Consider the following 13,761-nt stretch of genomic DNA (forward strand, 5'->3'; position numbering starts at 1 on the left):
AAGTTGGGAACCACTCACTTAAACTAATAGAGCCGAAAAGTACTGCTTTACATACTTAAAGGAAGTTGGTTCATATCGCTGGGTTCACAAAATCCAGAAATAGATGGACGTTGGATTTCTGAAGGGACATTTTGAAGGTGGCACTTTGGGTTCAGTTTAGTTCGGTCATGCAAGCAGCAGCCAACTGTTGTGTGAAATTGCCTGAGACCTGTCAGTCAAGGCAAACATACCCCAAAAATATACTTCCTCTATCTCTAACCTTTAAAAAAAGTCACCTAGAAAAGATGAAAATATGTTTCTCATTGACTTTGGTGCAGTTCAAGTTATGCATTGGCTTCAACATTCATCTGTTGTGGCTGCTGCTTGTTTTAGATTTCTACAAAGACAAACAATCATCATCAAATCTGTCCTACCTTCCCCTGGAGACCTGGGTTGAACAGAACGGCCTCTCCTGCTCTTGCGAACCTTCCCCTCTTTCCTTCTGGTCTTGCTTCTCTCGTCCGTCTCCATGGGTTCGTCCTCCACCAGGATAGTGGGGATGTTCACTTTCAAGGCTGGAGACGTCCGCCCCGCCTCCGCCTTTCTCCTTTTCAGGAGAGGGCTGACGGAAGGAGTGGGTGAAGGGGTGAGCTTAGGTGGGTACCCTGGTTCCCTCACAGTTATTGGGGATGCCCTCTTCCCATTCGGGCTTGGCGATCTGCGGTCTGCTTGGTTGTCCATCTTCGTCCCCAGATCTCTGACGGGGGATGAGGATTTTTGCGACGTGGCAACAAGTGCGTGTTTGTCAGCTGCTGGAGCACTTTGTAGGGTTTCCCTGTGTGCCAGGACAGGAAAACTGTTATGCAATACCGACAATAAATATTAGATTTCAAGCAGTGTAAAATGAATTCAAATTTTGCGTCGAGATTTGTTGACATGGTTTTAAAAAACACACAAATTCATCAGTAAAGATGTTTTTCTCCAAACCTGGTGAGGCTTGTCCTTGTGGCTGTTGGCAATGGTTGCCCTGGTAACTGGTGAACTGGTGCCGTCTCCATGGTAACAGAGATTTTCCCTGTGCTTCCTCGTGATGAGCCATCCGCTGGTTTCCCCTGTGAATCTGGCTGTGTCATCTGACTCTTTCCAGGGTTGTTGCTCTGATTCCCCAGACCGCTGCCTTGGGCCTGTGGAGAAATCTGCAATCTGCCGTCCCCGACCTTTCCGTCCTCCAGGGCTCGCTCCCTCGCCTCCAACTTTTTAACCACTTGGGGAGGAATGGGCTCGAGCTTCCCCGTGGTCAGCCTCTCCTTCGGCGACAGCTGCTCGGTGGAATACGCCTTCCTCAAGCTCGGTTTCCCCACGAGCTTCTTGATCCTCTGGAGCTCTTCGGCAAACTTGCTCTGGTAGCTCTGGACCCTCTGGGAGTAGCTCGTCTTGTCCTCTAAAGAAGACGCCCGCTGCTTGAACGCCGCCCGCTTCTGGGCCACGCCCTCTTTGCCGGGGCCTCCTGTCTTCTTTCCGCTGTCGTCTGAGTCGCAGGAAGCCGCTCGTCCGAGCCTTGACCCCGGCGGATCAACGCTGGCCCTCCGCTCCTCAAAAGCGAGGACCTTGTCGAAGATCTTGGGCCCTGCTCGGGCCAGTTTGGGTGTCATGACAACACTGTTAACGCTTTGGGGATCTGAAGGTTTATCCTGGTCTTGGGTGCTAATGCTGTCTTTGTGCGTACCGGGAGAAGACAGGGGGACGCGGGAGGAGAGCCCCTGTGATTCGTCAGCAGTTTGAGTCCTAAAGGGGTGAGGGTTGAGGGGAAATGGAGGTGTGAAGTTAGAGCTCGAGTGCAGCTGCCGTAGGTGTTGGAAGAGTAATAAAGAAGCAGGTGAATGTCCATTAGTGTCATTTTGTGTTACTTTTTTCAGAGTTCCTTGTGTTGTGTCTGTGCTCTCTCATTTCAGAGTGACACGTCAAACAGCGTAAAATGAAATGGCAGAGAAAGTAAAATAAGATTTCACACGTTCTAAAGAACTATCTGTGGTGAAGTGGAAGACACCCTAAGATGATAATAATAACTGGAAAATTGTGACAAAATGTCAGAAAAAAATGCTTCAACTTCAAAATACAAAAAACATCATGCCTAAAAAAAGAACCTGTGAATCACATGATCATTAATTTGTGAGAGCATTCATGCTAATATTAGCTCGGATTAAAAGCCAGCAACCCCATGCCATGCCACAGCAAACCTATAAAGATGGGGTGTTATTCCAAAAAGTGAGGGGGGGCTGCTCTAGAAAACATGCAGTGGGTAAAAAGAGTCATCACAGTTTTCAGTAGTGCTGAATAATACGTATTAGCAGATTGATTCAACGCGTGGCTGTAAGAAATATTAACAATGATGTTGTTTAAGAATCATTGTTAGACTGAAACCAAACCACTCGTAAAAACAGAGTCAAAGGAAAGTGTGAAAATAAAAATGGGAAGTAACAACACTGTATGAGAAAAGCTTATGAAATAAGAGTAAAAAAATGATTAAATATGGAGTACAATTTTTGCGAGTTGGGTCTATGGAGGATATAATGTCTTATGTGTCTGCAATTTGGGGTTTGTGGCCAGTCTTTTTTTTTGTTTTTTAGTGGAATCCTTAAAAATAAAAGCCATGTGCTATAACGGCATCGAAAATGTCCTCCCTCTGTAGAGGCTGAACATGCTCCCATAGTAGTCGCTGCCTACAGAAACACTTTCCTCTGACCCCTGAACAGGCCGTGCCAGGTTAGCGTGAGACGCCCGGATCAGCGGTTCCACACCCAGGTGACGGACGGGGGGGGCCCCCTCGCCGGGAGCCCCGCCGAGGGCTTGCCTGGCTGGGTTGGCGGGGTCCAAGTGGAGCCCCGGAGGGCGGGAGCCCAGAGCGCGGAGCTCTCGCTCCACCACGGGGTCGTAGCCGCCGGGGAGGGTGGCCCTGCGGTCTGAAGCGTCCGGGTTGTAGTCCATCATCCCGCCTCCCTCACCTGCAGAGAGAAGAGAGACACCAGAAATATGTTAGTCCGTCCGTATGAAATACTTTTCATTCTTTAAAAAAGACTAAAAATTTGTTTGTTTTTACAGCTAGCTTTTAGCAAACTTTACTCCAACAGGAGTAAATAGTGCATGGACTAATATAAGCTGTGCATTAAAGGTCCCATATTGTAAAAAATTTGATTTTCATGTCTTTTATATTATAAAGCAGGTTTAAGTGCTATATAAATACTGTTAAAATATCAAAACAATCAATATACGGAGAAATACACACAGCCCGTATTCAGAAATTGTGCGTTTGAAACAAGCCGTTCTGTCTATTTGTGATGTCACAAATATACAATATTTAGACCATTACCCGGTTTTAAAGATAAACATTCTAAATGTGTCCCAGTTTATTTGCTGTTGCAGTGTATGTAAATAACATCAGCTGACAGGAAGTAAACATGGACCCAAACTGTTGCCTAGCAACGCAATTCTGTTGCAATTCCATTGAAATGCACTAAAACGGAGCGTTTCAGACAGAGGGTAAATATAGGTATATTCACGCAGACAGTATGAGGAAAATAAAGTTTTTTTTGAACATTACAGGATGTAAACACGTTCTAGTAGAAACACAAAATACAAGTATGAACCTGAAAATGAGCACGATATGGGACCTTTAATACACATTTGGTGCTGTAGTGATATTTACAGCAGCAGGACGGTGTACATGGGACTAACTGTGTTCATTGTAACTAAGGAACATGTCACCCAGCGTAACAGTGTGGCTCATCAGGCAGTACTTGGATATAGGGCTGCAACTAACGATTATATTCATTGTCGATTCATTTGTTGACTATTTTCTCGATTAATCGATTAGTCGTTTGGTCTATAAAATAATAAAGAAATGTCGATCAGTGTTTCCCAAAGCCCAAGATGACGTCCTCAAATGTCTTGTTTTGTCCACAACTCAAAGATATTCAATTTACTGTCATAGAGGAGAAAAGAAACCAGAAATTATTCACATTTAAGCAGCAGAGAATTTAGACTTTTTCTTCTAAAAAAAATTTGCACAAACCGATTAATCGATTATCAAAACAGTTGGCGATTAATTTAATAGTTAACAGCGAATCGATTAATCGTTGCAGCTCACATTAAATTGTGGAACAGAGAGAAATGTTTTAAGATTTAGAGAAAAAAAATGTGTGTTGTGTGTTTATTTTCTTCATTTTTTTTAATTTATGAGACGGCTCTCAGTCAGTACTGAATAAAACTCAAAATTAACAAATTTCCAATCTAAAAATAAATATTTTAAATGTCACCAATAGCATTTGTTGCGTTAACATAAATACAGTATGTACTAGGAGGTGGTAGATGTATTTTTAGAGCTGCAACGATTGATTGATTATTTGTCAACTATTAAATGAATCAGCAACTATTTTAATAATTGACAAATTGTTTTGAGCAATTTTTAAAGAAGAAAAAAAAGTAAAAATATTCACATTTAAGAAGCTGGAATCCGATGAATTTAGACTTTTTTCTTTTAAAAAATGACTCAAACCAATTTATCGATGATCAAAATAGTTGGCGATTAATTTAATCTTTGACAACTAATCGATTAATCGTTGCAGCGCTGCTTGGATAGTAGGATCAATTCATGGTTGGTCTTATAGAATATCACCATAGAAGATACATCTTATTAACTTTGAATACAATACAGAGAAAATATAGAGAATGTTTCAATAAGGTTAATTAATAATTGTGGAGAGATGGACCATGTGTGTTAATCTTTAAAGTTTTGTTTAATGTCAGACCTTTTGTGAATTGAATGTCATTGGAACACCCTTGGCACTTTTAATTTCTAGACTATTCTCTACTTCTTTTCAAAATATTACATTTTTTAAAGCATAAAATGGATAATCAAGGCTTATATTCAAAATATTCTACTATATCCAAACTAAAAAAGAGCATGCAAAATAAAGATTACTTCACTAACTGAACGATTCAGCAACACAAAGAGCAAGAATCCTGAGCTGGTAGAAAATGAGAGCGTAGTGCAGGGAACATCAGTAAGCATAAAAAAAGGTTTAGATGGATAAAGAGTCTATTGATCGCTTGAAAACAGGAAATGAAGCAGAACGTGTGCTACGGCTACGTTGCGGAGCGCGCACCACTTAAAGAGATCCTCCCCCCGTCGCAAATCAGGTAATGATTGACGTTTTAGTGATGAGCAACGGAGACAGGAATGCTTTGGCAGCGGGAAAAGAAAGAGCAGTCAGCATCTTCCGTTAACGACGGGAACCTTGAGACAGCGGTGGTGTCGAGCATATAAAAACGACAGGCTGCAATCACGAATGATACTGACTCAGCGGCGCAATCGCGAAACAAACTACAGCAGTTCTTCTTAAAGCAAAATGAGAAATCTTTTCAGAGGAGGAGCTTCAAAATTCAGCTTTCACTGGATCCAAACAAGGTCCGTCTGGTAGTGGCACAAATTTCCTGCAGAAATGCATAACTTAGGAGGGAAATGCATCTTGTTAACAAGGAATTCCAGTTTTTGCATGCAGCTGAGGCAACCAGAATCTGCTCCTTGAAGAGAACAAATGATGTATCACCTCATCCCTCCCTCATTTGATATTCTCTTTCTGGTTTTGTTTTTTTGTCTCTGGAGGGACGTGATGAGGGCGTAGTCAGCCAGCCGCCAACACGAAAGCTTAGAAAGTGCAAACACCGCGCACAAGCGAGGGAAGAATATAAAATGTCTTGCTGGCGGAGGTGTCAATATTTGGGATCTATATTCAGACGTCCTGTTGCCTGGTTAGGAGCGGGTGCTGAGGGGCATGCAGGCTCTGTGACGCCGGTCAACCAACACCACTTTAGCAAATGAGTACGTCAGGAATTCTTTTGACCTGTGAGAAGCTGACAGGAAAAGGGCTCTTTAAGTTGTAATTTGATAATCCCTGCCACTTAAGGAAATCATTTTTACGTTTGCATTTCAGACATTTGCATCATTTCTTTGGCCCTCTTCTTGTGAAAAATGAAATCTTTAGGTTTAATCAGACTTGGCCTACGTGTCGTATTAAACCAAATGGGGATGATGGGAAACTGCTAGAAACTCCATTTTTTAAATACAAGACACATTATTTGCTTCTGTTGGCAGAAAATGCAAAATGTCAGCGTTCAGCAACAGTGAACATTGACTTACCAATCTGCTGGAGTCATCTTACCTCTGACTGACCCGCAAGTCATTCTTAGCTTTGCAGTCACGTGGACTTTAAAGTAAAGGTCAACTGGATTTTTAAAGGCTGATATAATAGCGATAGTTTGGAGCAGGAAAAAGCAGATTGATCGGGCGACGTCTTCTTTACTTCTGCAGCAGCCTAGTGGATGCGATGTGGCTTATGACAGGCCAGGATTACTTCTGTTACGCGTCCCGTTACATTGTTAAACGCCACTCTTACAAACCGTTAATGTTCGTGCATACTCCCGGGGTAAGGAGGATACTAAAGTGTGCGATTTCATTTAATTTCATGAACGGTTACGTGGATTATTTGGAAGAGAGAAACGCCAAATTGATAAACAAGTTAAAGTAACAGTGAAGGATTTCGTTTCCTATATATTTCGAGAGATCACTTGACTCTGTGTATGGAGCTGCATGCAAAACGGGGACGTCCCCACACGACTGCAACAGGCCGTGCAGCCATCGGCCTCTATCAGAGCCCCGTTCCGCCGATAACGATGGTTTGTAAAACGTCCTATCGGCGCCGATTAATCGGTTTGCGTAACCTCCTCTACCTCTACTTTAAAGGAAATGAATGAAAGACGGAGCGAATATTCACTGAGACTTGTGCTAGTGTGACCAAACTCGACTTAGTTTGCAGTTATATCACACTGGAGAAGCTTTAAAATAATGAAGTAAGGCTGTCCTCTAACAAAGAAATTCGTAGTCGACTAACAATCACATGATTGGGGCAGCCCTACAAACGAGCAGCTCTGTCTCTGCTGAGCAACACAACTCCATCTCAACTTAATGCTCTCCATTTACATCCTAATTGAATTAAATTGGCAAAGCGCAAGTACACAACATAGAAAAAATAATTATTGCCATTAGCTTCAACCTAATTCATCCAACAGAGACTGTTTTCTAGGCTGTATGTTCCCCTGTGGAGCCACGCAGTGAGATCCAGACCTGAGACAGGTTCCCTGCTGAAACTAGGGCAGTGTGTCACACTGTTGCATCACACCATGACGGATTCATGCATTCTGCCATATCGGATTTTATCCAACGCACGGCTTGGGCCAAGCTGATAACACGCCTCCATTAAATCTATCAATATGCATTGAATCATAATGTTGCAGAAGTGTGTTTTTGGCAGCGGTGTTGGTGCTGCAGTAAATCATATTGACTATATAAATAAGGTTTACTGAATATGCTGCACTCCGCACGTCTTTTTGAAAATATCGCCTGTTTGCAACAATAAAAAGAAGGGAAAAAAAGAAGGAAAAGGTGGTGCTATAACTGCACATAAACCTCAGGGAGATTTGAGATGACATACCCGAAGGTCCTCTCCGTCCAGCCTTGTCTTGGTGCCTCCCGGGCCCTTCTTTGGTTTCCATCTGAGGCTCTGTGGTCTCATCCTCTGTGGTCTCAGAGTCTGAAATAAAGACACACAGATGGTTAAGATGGAGAATGGAATTTTCAGGAAAGAGGAATTGAGGTGGCGGAGGAAGAAGAAGAGGAGGCTGAAAACAACAACAGAGTCCCGGTGAAAATGACATTTCACGTTTGCTTAGCGGCGCAGAGTTTGATGGGCCCTTGGAAAGCGCCGCGGAGGGGCCCCCAGAGGGAAATAAAATGGGTTTTGAAGCTGGAGCGTGACATGAAGCCAGCTGTGGCTTATAAAAATACATGGCTGATACATGGAGGGGAGGCGTATGTATAGATGCTCTCTCCTCGGGTCTTTGGTAACAAAACAGCAGGGCGAGCTTTGTTTCCTTCATTAGATTAAACGCTTTGTTCATTTAATTATTATTATATACAGAACAACAGGGACCACGATGGAAATAAGTCCTGGATCTGTTGTGCTATCCCTAACTAGTGTATGTGGAATTTTTTTATTTAATCAAAACAAATCTATAAATATGTCACCTGCTGAAATCATAACTCGCACCCTTCTAAAACACAGTAACCAAAGCAGATTTACAATTCAATGAAGCGTTAGAATAGCACAAAATATGAAGAAAATTAGGCCTGAAACACAGGTTATTAAAAATGTTTTTCCTTTCAGAAAAGAATTTCACATCATAACCAGGGTTGTAATAGATTTTTTAAATTAGTTTTTATTGTATTTTAGTTTTGACTTTTTTTAATTTTCAGAGTGAGTTTGCTAGTTTTAGTTTCTAAGAACGGTTTAGTTTTTGTTTTTATACATTTAGTTTGTTTTTGTTAGGGCCAGGTATAATGTCTCAGAAGTATGTAGCTTTACATATAAAATACATAATTGGAGAACTGTGTAAAAATGGTCATAATGTTTAACGTTTTATCTTCTCGCTACTTTAGTGTCCGATGTGAGTGGCATGGCGCCGTCTCCTGGAACGTCAAGTACGTTTAGCTTCTGTGGTTCAACATCACGAGAGTTGGCGGAAATTCATGCTGTCACTTTTTTTTTGGTAGTGATATATTATAGCTAAAAAAAAAGAAATGAATTGGTTCATTTTTATCACTTTTTAACCAAGAATATAGTTTTAGTTTTTCTTAAAGAATATAGTTTTCATTTAGTTTCAGTTTATTAAAACTATTTTTCTCTGCTTATTTTTAGTTTACTATAATAACCTCGATCATGACTCCGAACCAAACTAAAATTTGCTTAGATGTCAAGATTATGAGATGATTACTGGGTAACCTTTTCAAAGTGAAACAACATGAAGTGATATTTCTGTGCAGCTGTGAAGCAAAATGCCAACCATTTAGAAAAAACGACATAGTAAACGGGGAAACTGAAATCACAAAAATGTAATACGTGCAAACGAAAAGAAAAGACGGGGACGACATTCATTTGTGGTCTTGATTTTTTATGAGGAACATTCAAAAGCAGAAAGAAGAGACAAATATGGGTAAATAAAATATGATGGAGTACTGATTTCTCATGGGAGTTCATCTTAAATATTAAAGGGATAGTTCAGGTGCTTTGAAGTGGGGTTGTATGAGGTCCATAGTCTGTGTATTTCCTACAGTAGATGACAGCGTGCCTCTAGCATTTAGAAGCAGACAGAAAAACACATTTTACTTATCATCTAAAACAAAACAATATCAGTTTAAGTGTACGCTATATTTAGAATATTTTCCAACTGCGAACTCAACTGAAAGTGAAACCTATCTATACTGTTTTTGTCACCGGAGCCTGCTGGCATTAGAGAGAGCGTAGATAAGTTTCACTTTCAGTTCAGTTCCCTGTCGGATAGGAGGCTGTCTGACGGCGAGATAAAGCGGTGAAAAATATTCTAAATATAGCGTACACTTAAACGGATATCCATTTTTTTAGGTGGGCCTTTCTTATAGGTGGATAAAATAAATTTTTCTGCTGCCCCCGTCCACAGCACTGTATTGCTTTGCTCCAGTGTCGGTGCTACAAAGTGGGAGGCGTGCTGACCGTCATCTACTGTACGTAATACACTGACTATGGATGAGTACAATCCCTCTTCAAAACACCCACACTATCCCTTTAAGAAACATCAATGAAGGGAAGTGGACTGAGAGAAACAGAAACCACAGGGTCACAATAAAGTGCCTGAAACCACATCTCTGTGACTGAGATCACATTACATCAGCAGGGTGAACAGATGAAGCCGAGGAGGGACGGATGGGAAGAAGAAGGAGAAGAAGAAGAAGATGAAACGAGACGGGCAGGTTTACCATAGCTTTGCTTTCGGCAGGAGCGGAAAACTTCACTTCCATAGTGGCAGCAAGAGAGGGCAGACGGGAGAGCACCGTTACTATGGAAACCAGCATCTCTCTCACCCACACGACCAATCCTCTTCGTACCCATTAGAGTCTAAAACCGCCAGCCAAACTGCTGGGTGGCTGACGGATACGTTTAGAGAGCTCGTGGAGGAGGAGGACGACAACCACATGATAGGTCGCACCTCATTGCGCCTCAAGTCAGATCCTGATTAGATAATTCCAGAAGGTCTGCCTAATGATAAGAAAGCCAGTGTAACATGAACAATCACCATCAACTCATTGCATTGCTAGCAGCATGTGTGCGTGTATGTAGATCCACCCATCTGTGTCGAATGAAGTTAAATAGCTTGCTCACCGGGCGTGGGAAATCGACTCGGCAATGTAATTATGAGGGAGTATATTTCACAACGTATGGCTTGTGTTGTAATGTAAATAGGATTTGGAGTGCCTCTGGTTTGGCTTGGATCGCAGATATGTGCAAATATTATCCCATAAACCATCGAGGCCACACATTATTCACTCAAGGATTTTTATGCAGAGAGGCAACAGCGAGATTAGAAAAAAATATTGCTGTGTAGGGGTGGATGTACAATAATAAATCCCACTCTCCTTGTAAGCAGTAAAAACATATAAATACACTAAAGCAATATACAACAGCAACTTTCATATAGAAGAGAGTTATTAGAGGAATAAATCAAAATGAAGCACATGCTGTCCAAGGCTAAACACAAACAGAAAAAAAGAGCCCTGGGATAAATCATAGATTTCTAACAGAAAACAATAGGAGACGGTAGATTTGGTGTAAAGCTTATACTGATAACACACCATGGGTAAACCTGCCAAATGTCCGTGTGGAATGCCCAGTTCTCTGAAACAAGATACAAAAGTACAATGCATTATTCAGCAGCAAACACAGCCAAAGATTCTGTTATACACAAAACACTGGAGTGCAAAACTGCAAAAGTCCCTTTTTACCCAAAAGTATTGTTGTTGTTGTCGCATCCTTAACTCGGGAGTAGCAGAAAGTGTGTCAACATGCTGGAGTGGTAGTAGAATTTGTCACCGTTTAGAAAATCACAGGGCAATGTTATCCAAAAATGTGTAAACTTGTAGAGTTGACTGCGTGGGAACTGTATGGCGAGAAATATTAGATGTCGTACTGGCATCTAGTGGTACATTCCTTCAGCATGTTAGTTTATTCCTGACCTTGGGAACAGTATGTGTGCCGAAATAAATCCAACTCAAAAAGGTCCACTTATTTTTGGACAGCGGGCAACCTCCGGTGACTGAGAAGTGAAGCCAATGCGGAAGTGCCTTAAACTTGCATTCTTTCTAATAGCCAGCAGGGGGCGACTCCTCTGGTTGCAAAAATAAGTCCGATTGTATAGAAGTCTATGAGAATGTGAGCGTACTTCTCACTTGATTTATTACCTCAGTAAACATCGTAAACATGAGTTTATGGTCTCAATCACTAGTTTCAAGTCTTCTTCAATACAGCATGATGTTCATTTAGTAAATGATGGTCCCATTTAGAGTCAAATAGACCATAAAGCAGGGGATGCTTTAGGGCGTGGCTACCTTGTGATTGACAAGGTCGTTACCACGGCGGCGTCACGTCGCTTTCACAGTGTGTTTTCAGATCATGAAAAGTTAATTTTGGTCGCATAAAAATGTCTCATTCAGCGTTAGCGTTTAGCTCCCACCTCTCCGTGTCACTTCTGGTTGCAAAATGCCAAGATGGCGACGGCCGGAATTTGAGGCTTCAAAATGCAAACCACAAACCAATGGTTGACGTCACGATGACTCCGTTCACTTCTTATATACAGTTTTTGTAGCTTTCTCCCCCGATTCTCATCTGTTGTCACAAACTGGTAAAAAACGTGGCCATCGCAAATTCTTAAAGTCCAAGCTGACCTCTTCAAATGTCTTGTTTTGTCAGACCAACAGTCCGAAACCCAATATATATTTGGTTTACTATGACACAAGACAAACTGAAAACAATGAATTGAGTATCAAAATAGTCAATTTGTTAGTTTTGAAATACATTTTGTTTGAAAACGTGAATCTAGACTACACACTTCTGAAAAACTATAACGTGATATGATCATATCAGGAGAAGATTCCGCTGCGAGCCGATAAATGATGGATATTGAATTACCGCCCAGCCATATCTATAACAGGGATGAATTTCTAAAATGATAAACCCTCCAGGCCATGTTTCAGCGAGTGCCCCCTGCTGATAAAGCAGTTGGTGAAACTGCTTCTTGGACAGTCTGTCAATCAGCGCCGAGCAGAGCTCCTCAGAATGACTCACTGCTTTGCAACGGATGGAGAGCGAAAAAAGTAGCAAAAGTGCGAAGTGAAATGACTCATTTCACACTCATTTACCCCCCCACGTTGTTTTTTTTGCGCACTCCCCATTGGTTCGTGTTTTTTTGTGTCAGGCAAATTTGATTAACTGTTGCCTGGTGGTAACTGCTGTTTGACTCCGCTAGAAGCTTCCATCGCTGTCATGATCTCCATTGTTATGGCCTCAAGGCAATCATATCAGCAAAAGCCAGCCACGAACGGCATCCCTTTGAAAAGGCGGCATTTGGCAAATACTTCAAAAAAAATATATTCTATGGGTATAATCCAAATCCTGCCAGCATTATTCTCAGTCTATAACTCACAAGTCTCAAGGGTTTGATATTGATGCAGAATTCAGAGGAGGCTGAAATCAGCTTTATCCTGTGCTCTGCTCACTTCGTAGCCCTTCTGACTGGCTGCCCTGATCCTCATGTCTCCATGGAGTGTAGCCTACTGACACACTTTTTCATCCGCTCCCAATTTGTGAAACCTGTTATAAAAATGACTTATTTATATGATAAAAAGAGTCACGACTTCCGAGGCGCGATGCATATTTCACAACACAGTATGTGGTACTGTTTTGAAGATGAAAGTGGATTATTGTGCCCTTTTTTTTTTAAGATTTTCATGTACTGAAATTCAATTTTCTACCTGGAGTTTTCCTGGGTTGACTTTTCTTTGTTACATTGACCTGATTGGCGCTCAATTTATTTGACAGATAATAGACAACAAACGGAAAACAGCAAGCGTCACCTCTTTTAGCTTTTTTCCCCAACAGAATTGAACGCTTAAAATAGTGGAGCTCGGTTGAAAATCAATGTATTCCCCACAAAATATTCCTAAATTTGCATGTCATTATCAGGTAAAGGGTGTGGCATGACATCCCGATGTGTAAAAACCTACTAATCTCCTGAATTTAGCTCAATAACACATAATTTTTTTTCTCCACAAAAAAGGAGCAAACTCACCTGAAATCTCTTCTTGGACCAGATTTTCTTCATCTCTTCAAGTAGCGCTTGCGGGATTACCTGTGGCTCACAAAAACATCCCCACAACCCGAACAAGCCCAGGGTGTGGCATCATCAAGATTCAAAACGGGATTCAGCTGCCTTTTTTGTGCGTGGGTGTGTTTACTCTCCAGTCTGGCGGCAAGACAGGGAGAAAGAGATAGAGAAAGAGAGAGAGAGAGAGGGGATGCAAATAAGCCGGAGCCAGGTGTCTTTGTGTCTGAGCGTGTATCCGCTGATGTGAACAGCGTCCCGCTCTGACGTAGACGTTGCCTTTAGAGGGGCAATTCTCAGCTGGTTTAGTCCAACTCCCCCCCACCCCTCTCTCTCTCTCTGCCCGTTCTGCCTCAATCGAGAGCGCGAGAGGAGGTGGGGGGTTGGAAGTCTGAGCGTTAGGGGTGTGTTGGTCTTGATTGCAGTGATGAGAGTGGTGAATAAGGAGGAGGAGGAGGAGGAGGAGGAGGTGGGAAAAAA

The 13,761-nt window shown here is 42.0% G+C and overlaps 2 protein-coding genes across 6 annotated transcripts in view; both read right to left on the minus strand.

Annotated features, from left to right (window-relative positions):
• Positions 1-2,598, minus strand: part of LOC141762719 (striated muscle preferentially expressed protein kinase-like) — a 31,023-nt gene extending 28,425 nt beyond the window's left edge. The window contains 3 exon segments of the mRNA XM_074626735.1: positions 414-814; positions 967-1,893; positions 1,895-2,598. Coding sequence (XP_074482836.1) covers positions 414-814; positions 967-1,893; positions 1,895-1,926 — 1,360 coding nt within the window. The 5' untranslated portion in view covers positions 1,927-2,598.
• A 36-nt stretch (positions 2,599-2,634) lies between these two features.
• Positions 2,635-13,761, minus strand: part of LOC141762724 (striated muscle preferentially expressed protein kinase-like) — a 38,664-nt gene continuing 27,537 nt past the window's right edge. For 3 of the 5 annotated variants that reach the window (XM_074626748.1, XM_074626749.1, XM_074626750.1), the window contains 2 exons: positions 7,527-7,625; positions 2,635-2,981 (listed from right to left, as the gene is read on the minus strand). In XM_074626748.1, the coding sequence (XP_074482849.1) occupies positions 2,635-2,981; positions 7,527-7,625 (446 nt within the window). Of the gene's footprint in view, positions 2,982-7,526; positions 7,626-9,883; positions 9,914-10,756; positions 10,800-13,248; positions 13,600-13,761 lie in introns of those variants that run through there. The other 2 variants (XM_074626751.1, XM_074626752.1) reach the window with 2 other exon arrangements.

This window comes from Sebastes fasciatus, chromosome 24 (assembly GCF_043250625.1).
Source record: "Sebastes fasciatus isolate fSebFas1 chromosome 24, fSebFas1.pri, whole genome shotgun sequence".
NCBI classification, from domain to species: Eukaryota; Metazoa; Chordata; class Actinopteri; order Perciformes; family Sebastidae; genus Sebastes; species Sebastes fasciatus.